At 28.1% G+C, this 11692-nt stretch overlaps 2 protein-coding genes across 2 annotated transcripts; both read right to left on the bottom strand.

The window, feature by feature from the left end:
- Window positions 1-48: 48 nt before the first annotated feature.
- On the bottom strand, window positions 49-3757 carry LOC103308956 (nucleoprotein TPR). The gene is made up of 12 exons (XM_029486259.1): window positions 3225-3757; window positions 2957-3149; window positions 2714-2873; window positions 2376-2550; window positions 2095-2319; window positions 1592-1737; window positions 1201-1413; window positions 1059-1139; window positions 864-998; window positions 646-708; window positions 420-509; window positions 49-351 (listed from the first exon to the last, which is right to left on the bottom strand). Exons 1-12 carry the CDS (start codon window positions 3367-3369, stop codon window positions 49-51), a joined length of 1929 nt encoding a protein of 642 aa, XP_029342119.1. The 5' UTR covers window positions 3370-3757.
- A 2656-nt stretch (window positions 3758-6413) lies between these two features.
- Window positions 6414-11446, bottom strand: LOC100160591 (myotubularin-related protein 2). The gene is made up of 11 exons (XM_001951153.5): window positions 10785-11446; window positions 10464-10553; window positions 10186-10389; window positions 9713-9973; window positions 9325-9641; window positions 9133-9263; window positions 8895-9070; window positions 8693-8800; window positions 7358-7542; window positions 6870-7065; window positions 6414-6808 (listed from the first exon to the last, which is right to left on the bottom strand). Exons 1-11 carry the CDS (start codon window positions 10872-10874, stop codon window positions 6665-6667), a joined length of 1902 nt encoding a protein of 633 aa, XP_001951188.1. The 5' UTR covers window positions 10875-11446; the 3' UTR covers window positions 6414-6664.
- Between the last annotated feature and the right edge of the window lie 246 nt (window positions 11447-11692).

Genomic DNA, 11692 nt, shown 5'->3' with positions numbered 1-11692 from the left:
AATGTTAATAAACATAACTATATGCATAGAAATTAATACCTTCAGAAATTAAAAGTAACTTACTGTTTCCAAAGATAATATTTTGCCATGCAAGTTGTCTATGTTTTCTTCATTTTCAGAATGTCTAATATTGGAGGTTTTTATTTTTTTTTGTAACTCATTTATTTGAAGATTTAACTCTTGAACATGTTGGTCCAACCGCAAACGAGCAACACTATTAGATTCAAGTTTCTCTTTAAGTTGTTTAATCGTACATTTGGCAGCATTTAGTTCACGAACTACAGAAAAATATTCTAAATTTTCTTCTGTCCTAACATCTATATCATCATCATTTTCTAATGTTGTTTTGTTCTAAAAAAATAAATTGTATTAATTTAAAGAAAGCATAAGTATTGTTTTTAAAAATTGTATTTACTTACAGGACTTAGAACTTTAATTTGTGCACCATCATTTGACTGTGTAGTTAAATTAGACGTTAATTCCAAAGATTGTAATTGAGATATTTTTTCCTGAACATAAAATAATACACATTGAAAATGATTTATTTAATTTGAGTTATATTACAAAAATTGTATTACACAGTAATTTATTGCATTATGTATAATTATTGAGATAATTCATTCTATAAATTATTTTAATACTAACCGTTTGCTGGTCAATCAATTGAGTCTTCGATTCTAATTTATCTTCCAAGATTTTAATTTCATCCTAAAACAAAATATGTTATAAATAATATTATATTATGTAAAAAAGAACACAACACAAATAATAATTTGTAGGCAGAATTATTAAAAACAAATTGTTCAAATACACCTTAGCCATAAAAATAATTCAAATTAATGTATTTAATAATAAGTACCAACCTTTAAATCTTTTATTAATTGTATATCTTGTTCATCATTTGCTTTAGATAAAGAACGAATAATTTCTAGTAATTTTTTGTTTTGTTTTTGTAAGCCTTGTATGTTTTCAAATGTAACATAATTATTTGAAATAATCTAAAAAAGTTGTTATATTATAAAACTTTATCTTAATAATTGTAGTAAACTAATACTTACTGATTGGGGACTCATATCTATTCCAACATTACGATTTTCATAACGTGTATTGCACTGGTTACTTCGTAATAAGAAACATACCTAAGAACATTAAATACAAAATCAAAATATTATAATAATAAACCTCATTTTTAAATCTTACTTGTTTGCTCAAATCGTCTTCGATACCTTGAAGTTTTTTATTATCTTTTGATAACTGATCACATTTAGTATTAGACAGTTCTAATTTATTATTAACATCCTTCAACTTCAACTCCAATCTTGAAATAGTTTCACATAATTGTTTAACTTTTTCATTTGATTCAATTAAATCTTTCTCCATTTGATCAACTTCGGGCGCAGCATTCCTAATTTGCTACAACAAATATTATAATATTTAAAAACTGGCAGTACTATTTTGATATTTATTAAAAAGAATATTTAAATTGTCTAGTAGATGAATTAAATTTATAATTGTTTAGTTTTTTATTGATGTACAATAAAATAAAAATATAAAATAAAATAATAGTATAATTTTTATATTAATTTCTTACTTCTTCTAAAATATTAAAGTTTCTTTTGCAATGTTCAAGTTCTAGTGTTGTATCTTGTAAACTTAAACACGTCTCCTTATAAATAGCATAAACATCAGTAATTGTTGTTCCTTTATGTATAAGATAATTTGGATTTTCCGAATTGACTAAAACATAATTTTTTTTCTGTATTATTAACAATAACATTCAAATTGAATATATAGTATATACAATATGAAAATTTAAAAAAAAAGTGAAATTGGGTATCACATTATTATACATTGGGTTTTTGTGGGTCACTATAATGTGTTATATTTGAATTTAATGATATAAAATCATTGCATAGGAAAATTAATTTTAGTGAAGAAAGTTTCTAAGACTGTTTAGTGTTTACTATTTGATTTATAACTTTTGCCTGGAAGCATGTAATTATGCATTTTTTAGTGATTGTAGGTTTAATAATATTCAAGAAAACAAATTTTTAATTTTAGGAAATTTTCTTATGATAAATAAAAATAAATTACCAGGAAGTAATTGTTTAACTATTTCCTCTGAAGCATTTAACTTGCTTCTTAATACACATATTGTGTTATCCGAGTCAATTTTGTATTGTTGATGATCATTTGAAAGTGTTTCGTATCTTTTTTCAATATCATTTGTATTCGATGTTAATTTGCTTACATAGTCTCTATTTTCCATTATATCCATTGTTAATTGTTTAGTTTGCTCAAGTTCATTTTCATAACATACTAAAAAAGTCAAAACGTTAGGTACAAATACTAGGCATTAATTTTTAAAATATTACCCTTATAATGATTCATTAAAGTTTGATTATTAGTTAACTCTTTATTAATTTTTTCTGTTTCATTTGCATGTACAAGGTTTAAATCATCTATTTCACGTTTCATTATGTTTATAATGTCTTCTTGATTTTTAGATTTTATTTGTAATAAATTGACATCATTTTTTAACGCCAAAACCTTAAACATAAATTATGAATTTCTCATAAACTAATATAAAAAGTATTTTTTACAAAGCATACCATAATTTAAAAAATGAATGTTAATTAATTACTGTTACCTATTTTTTATCATTAATTTAAAATAACATATTACAATTATTCTAAAAAAGTGTTGATTTTACCTCTGCATTTTTTTCATCTAAATTTGGTTTTAATTCATTTATTTCTTTATGATACTTTGCATGAAGATTTGAAAATTTATTTGTGGATTTTAATAAACTTTCAGTTAAGGTATCAATTTTTAGCTGTAATATACCATCATCCACTTTAGTCATTCTTTCTCTAGAACAAAATATTAGAAATCAATTTAGGTAGATAATATTATAAGCTTATATTAAAACGTCAAAGCATTTTTTTCACGTTACCTAACTTCAGCCTCATGTAAATTCTTTAATAGTGAATCGTTGTGTAACATCAGATCATGTTTTTGTTTCAACGTGTTTTTAAACTGTTCATTGATTGCCTCGATTTCTTTTTGCAATTCCAAAAACTTAGCTTCTCGAACGCTAGTACTGTTGTTGAGCATATCAAAATCAATTTCCGGTTGATTTCTGGTTTCTAGTGCACACATCAAACGTTAGCTCAAAACTATTTTTTCCATTAGACTACCAACAATAAACCGAAAATTCTAACCACATGAAGTATTTGTCCCGATCTCATTGCGACTTGTGGTAGGGTTGCGTAAATACTGCTCAAACTTGCTTTTGGTGTCATCAGACAGTGCGTTGTAGCCATCGTCCGCCAAAATGGAGTTGACTAGACTAGCTACGTCCACCATCGTGTATCGACCCTAAACTAACCTTACGTATTACAAACACTAGTGAAGTACTGCTAAGTTCAAATTATAATGCATTAAAAATTAAAAAAATATCCCTTAAACTATTAAATGACTAAATAGATTCGCCTTCGCGGTACTGCAACAGGGTTGTCACTTGAAACACACAAAGCACGGTTATTGCATGCTGCAAAGCGGAAAACGGTTCACGGCATAGATAAAGAAGTAACTGACTGCTGGTTCACGGCATAGTCTTACTCTATGGTTCACGGGTAGTTTGTTGACAACTCAGTTCATAAATCATATTCCATAGAAAACGAAAATTGATAAATTGATTACAAATTACAATGTGTAAAATACGGTAGAAGATCAACGGCATAGATAAAAGATCAACGGCCAATCATGGATAGTGAAACGTAATCGTTGCGGGTGGGGGGGAGTCGTGTAATTATTACTTGTGTTAACCACGGTTTAAGATAGTCTATGTAGTGTTAACTGCAGCTTACTAGCGCTCTTAGTGACGAGTGACGACATGATCCGTCACTTGGCGCCAAAATTACAAAGGAATGCACAGCAGCCCGAAATAGATTAAATATTTAAATCTGAATGGAAACCACAGATTAAATGAAATAATCTGTGTGGAAACTCTGGCTCTTAGATCATAATTCATAATATATTATTATATATTATTATCTAGTATAATGTATATAATTATGATCTAAGCTCTGGCCGGCGCCACTGAGGCGAGAGCTGTGCCCAAGAAAAAATTTCAGGACAGGCCAGGTTATAACTTGAAAGAAAAATGTTTATAATAATACGCAATTATGTACCTCCACATTTTTTTTAAAGGATTTTTTTTATATATTTTTAAAATGTACAGTCAATTATAATATTAACTACTAACACGATTAAAGATAGTGTGGTTGCCCAACGAATCTCGAAAAGTGTCTACCGAAATGAATCTTCATTATAAGTATTAAACAGCAGGAGATTTACGCTCTAGCGCTTATTTGTTGTAGTGACTCTAAATGCAATTACCTTTCAAATGTAAATTGTAGTTCCGTGCACGATTTAAGATATATCTTGAACGATATATCTATTACCACGGACTAAGATATATCTTAGTCCGTGCTATTACTCTCTTATACTTTTGCGGAGTGTCTAGTATTAGGGACAAGATATATGCCACATAAACGAGAATATTTTTTTGAAAAAATGTGGAGCTAAATGCACGTAACGCGAAGAAGTTAATAAATTAACAACGACTTTGAATTTTTCAGTAGGGTCAATACCGATATGGACAAACTTACGGGCTGCAGAGTCAAGTAGGTTATAGAATTGATCTGTTCAGTCGGCGGCGAAGGTGGAACTTATTTAAATTGTTTCGGGTATACGGCAGCTATGCTTTCAATCAAACCAGCCATGTTTAAATATGTAAATTTACTTTAAACACTGAAAAATAGTTATTTTTTAAAATAAAAACACTAACATTTTTAAAGATGGACATATGTGTCGTAAACTTACCGGATCGACGGTCAGAGGAGTAAGAAGAGATCAGAGGGCCAGAAGGTACATAAGCATAGCCCATATAGGCGCAATTTGGGGGTCTAGTGGGGCTTAGCCCCTCCTAGTTTTATTGAAGCCCCCCCTAGGTTTTTAAATATATTCATACTTAAATACACCTAATAAAAAAATTATGCGGGTCTGTATTGATTTTATATATTTAGCCCCCCCCCCCCCCCCAAATCAATTGTCCAAATTGCGCAGAAAGCCCCCTTTAGGTTCTACTGTCGTATGTGTGTAAGATGGATCCAGGATATTGGATACAAGAAATACAGCGTCCTCTTAACATACTTAACCAACATTTCAATTTTCATGTATTATCTGTACTGTGATTTTAAATAATCGATTATAATAATAAATTAATGGTTTAGACATTTTTACTTTCTGTATTAGTGTTTTTATTGCAAATAAAATTTTTTTTACCCATTCATATTTATATTCTATATTTATTTAAAACGGAAATTATAACGAAAATCTTCATAATGTCATAATGTATTTAACTATAAAGGATAATACACTAGACAGTCAGTGTCTAAATAGTTACACAGTACCACGGACTAAGATATCTTAGTCCGTGCATAGTACACTATACCTACCGGCTACCTATAATCTATAAGCCAAGATCAGAAAAAAATAAAAAAAAATCAATAGAAAAAAATATCTAAATTACTATCCACCAAGCAATGAAGCAAAATAGCAAACACATACATTATTACCACATCACTATAGATACCTACAGTATTATTATTTAATTGAAAATATAAACAAATTATAAAATAATACATAAGTACCTATTTAATCCTTTTTTTAGTTTGATTTTGTTTGACATAACAGTTTATTTTAGATTCTGAGCGGAGCGATTAACGTATTATGGTTTTACAATGATGTATTTATTTTTATTTTTGTGTCTGTATACACGATTAGTAGTCAAAATAATGCTTTGATTTTCAACTTTAGTATCTTGTTCGATGGGAAAGTGAATCTAGTTGGTACTTTTGGGAGGTCAACATTTTTTTAATTTGTCTTTATTTTTTGTTGTAAAATACTATGGAATTATTTTTAATTTGTACACATTTCTTAAATTATTTATTTGTTTTATACAATTTTTCCATTTAACTAGTATTTACTTTTATGGTTTATCTATAATCTCTACCAATGGGGCTATGGAAATTGACAAAGTTTAATGCAGATTGCAGTTATACATATACTTACAAGTTACATTGTATAATATAGTATTCATAGCTTCAATGACTTAATTATTTACTAAAGAGCTTTTATTCTCTGGGGATTAATTTGGGGTTTTTTTCTATTTTTATTTTTATAAGTATAGTGTATAAACTTTGAATTAAGCTCATAACGGTTAGGATTTCACTTTGTAAAAATGGTTAATTACACATTATTAGTTCATGATTATTATATTTTAGATTAATTTTGATTTTACAACAATGTGATTTAATATTTTGAAAACATTTAGATGAATTGAATGGATTTAAAGATATGATATTTTTATTTAATAAATACACAACGGTTGAAAAATACTTATAATTTGATTATTTCTATTATGTATAATGCATAAACTTAATAATTAATTAAATACAATTCATTATTATACATCAAATTCACTAAAATAAATAACATATATGATTTATAATTTTCTTTAATAACAATAAAAAATATAAAATAAATAGGTGTAACAAATTAATGAGATGTAATGCAGTATTCATAATTGTATAGTTTAAATGTGTATGGGAGATGTTAAACGGTTGCTAGAAGTGTTTCTAGATGCTTTATGTCTGAGTTCTCGACGATAATCATCTGAAATTTTCATTAATTGCATTTTCATATGTAGAAGTTCTCTTGTTCTTTGATGAATTGGTTCCTGAAATTATTTTAATATAAATTATAAAACTTCGTTGGTTATCAACAAGTAGTTAAGTTACTTGTGGTCTCATGCTTGGATTCCATCGGCAATACAGTCCTTTCCACATTTTAATGTAGCGCAATGAAGCAACTGGTTCTAGAGCGTGTTGCTGGGGCCAGTATAAAGGGTTTTTATATAAATCTTGATCACTGTTAATGTAAGACCAAAGTGAAACAGTCTTTTGTTTCACTTCTTTTTGTAGGCGCTCTTTTTCACTAAGTAAAATAAATAATATTATATATAGTTGTGATGTGATACAATATAATAATGTTTATGTGTGTATGCAATATTGTTAATAGAAATGCAAATTGACTTCAATTGAATGATGAAAACTACTCTTTTTATTTCATACTATTATTCAAAATTTTATTTTCGATTGATAAACAAAGTATGAACCAAGATATAATTTTTAAAAAAATCATCACACCTCATTATGCATTTATTGATTAGTTAATTTTGCTTAATTTGCATCTCTAATAATGATTATATCATAAACAATTTAAGTACCTGTTGAAAAGAAATGTTCCAAATCTACAAGAATATAAATGATCAATAATAGTTATTAAAAATAACTCATTGAATTCAAACGCATTTGGGAACATACATGTCACCTGCCAAACGCAGTCAACAAACTGTAGAAAAACAGGTGATCGATCGGCATCTGAATGGTGATCATCTCCATGGCCAATTCTCTAATTATAAAAACCACATTGAAGTTAGGTTGGATATCAATACAGCATTATTTAAATACTGAGTTTTTATGATTTGTTAATGTCATAATAAAATTAAATTTGCGGCTTAATATTATATTAATTAAGAAATGCTAATTCTTGAAACACTTAGACCTTAGTTAATTATCATGGACAACTACTATAATTTTAAGTAAGGTACAGTAATTTAGTATTTTATTACACCGTAAGTCTAGAGATCCATAACTTTAGATTATTAATTTTTAGAATAATATAATCAGTGGCACTAGTAAATTAATAAAATCTTAGTATTACCGATAATACTATAGGTAGTTAGATAGTTATATAATAGGCATAAGCTAATATCACAAAAATAGAGGTACCTGGTAATCTGGTATATAATATTGTAAGGGTCGTTCTCACAATGTCCGGTTAAAGTTAACCGACATTAAACCGGCCGAATTCTGCCGGTAATAAATTCTGTTATTAGTCGATTAATGTTAACCAACATTTTACCGGATATGGTAAGAACGGCGTTAAGTGTGTTAGGTGCAACAATATGGGATCTCCATGTGTTTATAATATCTGTTATGAGAAATCAAGAAAATGTTGTAGGTATTGCACTATTGCTCTATAATATGATATTATACATAGTTGTAATATTTACAATTCTGTAACATCTATAATAATTTTTTCACAATACAAAACAAGTTTAAAAAGAGTTCAATTTTAGTTTTAGTATAATAACCAGAGGCCTCAATTATTATTTTATAATTATGTAACCAAGATATATAAACATATTTATCAATAGTTGGCACTATATCTAATGAATTTAAATACATTTTTAAACTATTTAATTATGTTTCAGTTGGAAATTTAACCATCCAGTTCTTTATGCCTCCAATACAATTAACAAAGATACCGGGTTACTGCACCAAATGTCATGTGCTCTTCTCACAGACAATCTTCCTGCAATTAATTCGCCCGCCTAACTCAAAACGATAACCACTGTGTTGGGGTAACCTAACTTAATGTAATATTAGGGTCTACTTCATGTGTCTTAAGGGTTAAATGTCTAAATATTGTGAGGTACTAAGGTTACACCTAATTAATTAATCTAATAAATAAACAATAAATCTATATTTTTATTTACGTGTTGAAATTTGTGACCAAAACTAAGCCATTCTTTTTCAATTAATACTTCAAATCCTTTTATTGTTCTATAATATGGATCCAAAAGTACCATGGCCAATGCAGTCAACTGATACAGAACAATATTAATGGAATTAAACATCAAATATATTATAGTATATTATTGTCCAAATGAAATCTAATAGATTTTATTTTTTATTTACCTGCGCTGTACGATCCCACCCATCGGAGCAATGAACTAAAACTGAAGTCTTATGATTTTCAACTTTATCGACAATACGGCAAGCTCCAGCCAGTATACATTTAATGTGTTTTAACCAATATGTAGATTCAATTCCCGACAACCATTTTGTTTCATCAATATTTGGGAAACATATTTCTACGGTAAGGTATTTACAGTTAAAAATAAAAATACTACCGCTAAAAATATAACCAACATACCTTTGAGTTTTCTCAGAGATTCTCTCATTACGTGAATATTATGTATATCGAGAAATATTAATTCTGCATTTTGATAAGCATCTTCTGGTTCATAACCGCCTCCTTTAGCCTTGTTGGCAATTGCGTTGGCACTATAACATATACATTTGAATAAGAACTATAATAATAGTTAGATCAATTATGCAGATTTACCTGGGCCTTGCATCCATAATATAAAGTTTATGTGACTGTGCATTTGCATCAATTATAAGTTGAGTATATCTCTCATCATCACGACACCTCTTCCCACCAACACCTACCAAAGGTTGAGATGCCCTAGTTATAGTGGCTTGAGATTCGGAATGTAACCAGCTTAATACTGGTATTCGACCTCTACTTCTGAAAGCTGCTGCATTTCTTATAATTTCATCTGTTGCTCCAGCTGGGACAGCTAAAATAGCAGGGTATGTCTCGCAGAGATCATGACCATCATTGAGCTTAGTAATGTGCCATGTATCATTTGGCACGCCCTAAAAAAATGTTTATAAGATAACATATAGATATTAAAATTAATTCCATATAGTGGAGTACAATAATATACCATTCTTTTGAGTTCGGCCATAGGTTCATAAACATTCCAACCATTTTCTGGGAATGTTTCAGTATATTCAAAAGCAAACATTGGAATACTATGAGATAGAGGAAATGCATATTGCTGAAGTTTTTCAAACACATTACGTCTTGAATGATTCTCTTGTTTATGACCAAAGCGTAAATTTCTCATATCCTTACAAAATAATTCAATACCATATGAATTTTCCCCTCGGCTTGATTGACCACCAACTTTTTCCACTCTACTCACCTGTCATATTATATTATATCAAAAAAAATATATATTATTTAAACTAGCATAAAAAAATTTTGTATTTTTTTACCAATATTTAGTCAATTGTAATACTTAATACATTTACAGTATACAATATGCATTTTTAAAAATGAAATTTCTTTAATATCTGTTTTTAAAATGTATGATGTTTCATTCTTTAGTTATATTTAAATAATGTAAATACTAACCACACCCAATGGTACTTCAATTACTAGCTGAGTATCGCGTTCTAAACTTTTAAAGTATAATTTATAGTTGGTGACAGATAACCAACCTCTTGCTGGACCACTAAATGGACATAAATAAGTGACATCTCGAGCCACACCTTGCACTTTCTCTCCTGGTAATAAAGGTGGATCATCTGAACGGCCAGAAGCAACATTTTCTGATGGCTTAAACAAAAGTATAAAATTAAATAAGTACAAAACTATGTTAATATTCAAATTTATTTTAAAAATAAAATTACTTTATTTCTCAATTTTATATCTCCTACAGTTGGAATTTCATTTGATGTAGAACTTGTCGATCGGCGGCTTTTAGTAGGTGAATTTGATTCCTAATAAAAATAATAGTTCTATTAGGTAGAAAATGTATACACATATAATTAATTAAAAATGATTAACTAGATGAAGTATACATTTTATATACATTTATAAGGTAAAATATAAATGATATAATATGCAAAATGCATATGAAGCAATTATTAACAGTAAAATCAGAATTAAATAAACAAATCATCATGATAACATGGTAATTTATATTGAAATAAGGAAACATCATAACTTACCGATTCTTCATGTTCTACTTTTGAATTCAAAGAACTTGATTTGGAATCTGAATCTGAACTCATATTTTGATATTTGTTGTTTAAATCCATTACCAATTAAGAAATTATGATATTAACATTTCAAAGTGTATTTATGCTGACATGAAACAATAAATTGTTCTTAGTTTGTTAATACAGAGAATATAACAATATCTAAGTAGTAAGTATGTTGTTTATACTTAATGGCAAAAATGCATAGATCTATAGAAGATAATATTATTCATGATAAATTAAATTAATTTATCATATTATTATAGAATATCATTACTATCATATTATTATAGATAGTATTTATTATTTAATCATTTAATCTTATCGCGGGTTTTCTTATCACATTCTTAACGACAACAGACACACGACACATTTCACGATTTTTTCATGAAATTCTGAAAAAATAAAATATTTACTTATTAAATAAGTACTGAACGCAAAGATCTATTCACAATACATGAACACAAGTACACATAATTTGATCAATTCACTGAGTACTCCGAGGACCATAGACAAGTATACTGAGTACTGATACTCTAGCCTCGAGGTCTGACTACCAATTAAGTTCTTTGTTTACTGCAACTCACGATTGCACTTGCTAGTTGCCACTTGTTACGAAAATATTATCAGCAAAATAATTATTGTGGAAGTCACATATCATAATTACAGTGTTTAAATTTAGCATTTATTTAATTGTTAAAAATGCTGATTTATCACAAACCACGAAAAAATATGTGAATATATTATCATATATAATATACCTAAACATTTATAGTACAGTTTATAATTATTATATAATATAATCTAAGGTTTGGGACTTGGATGCGTCTGGATTAAATCTTTGATTGAGCTTTGAGCATTTGAGTAACACAAAAGCC

Source organism: Acyrthosiphon pisum, chromosome A1 (assembly GCF_005508785.2).
Source record: "Acyrthosiphon pisum isolate AL4f chromosome A1, pea_aphid_22Mar2018_4r6ur, whole genome shotgun sequence".
Taxonomy (NCBI): Eukaryota; Metazoa; Arthropoda; class Insecta; order Hemiptera; family Aphididae; genus Acyrthosiphon; species Acyrthosiphon pisum.
Note: the sequence above shows the minus strand (reverse complement) of the source record. Positions and strands in the feature narration are given on the sequence as shown.

Excerpts from the sequence above, each read along its gene's own strand:
- LOC103308956 (XM_029486259.1), bottom strand. The coding sequence starts at position 3,369 with ATGGTGGACGTAGCTAGTCTAGTCAACTCCATTTTGGCGGACGATGGC. Across the intron at positions 2,551-2,713 it reads TAGATGAAAAAAATGCAGAG|GTTTTGGCGTTAAAAAATGA; the intron begins GTAAAATCAACA and ends TTTATGTTTAAG. Across the intron at positions 1,414-1,591 it reads ACTTTAATATTTTAGAAGAA|CAAATTAGGAATGCTGCGCC; the intron begins GTAAGAAATTAA and ends TATTTGTTGTAG.
- LOC100160591 (XM_001951153.5), bottom strand. The coding sequence starts at position 10,874 with ATGGATTTAAACAACAAATATCAAAATATGAGTTCAGATTCAGATTCC. Across the intron at positions 9,974-10,185 it reads TTGAAGTACCATTGGGTGTG|GTGAGTAGAGTGGAAAAAGT; the intron begins GTTAGTATTTAC and ends ATAATATGACAG. Across the intron at positions 9,264-9,324 it reads ATTATGGATGCAAGGCCCAG|TGCCAACGCAATTGCCAACA; the intron begins GTAAATCTGCAT and ends TATATGTTATAG.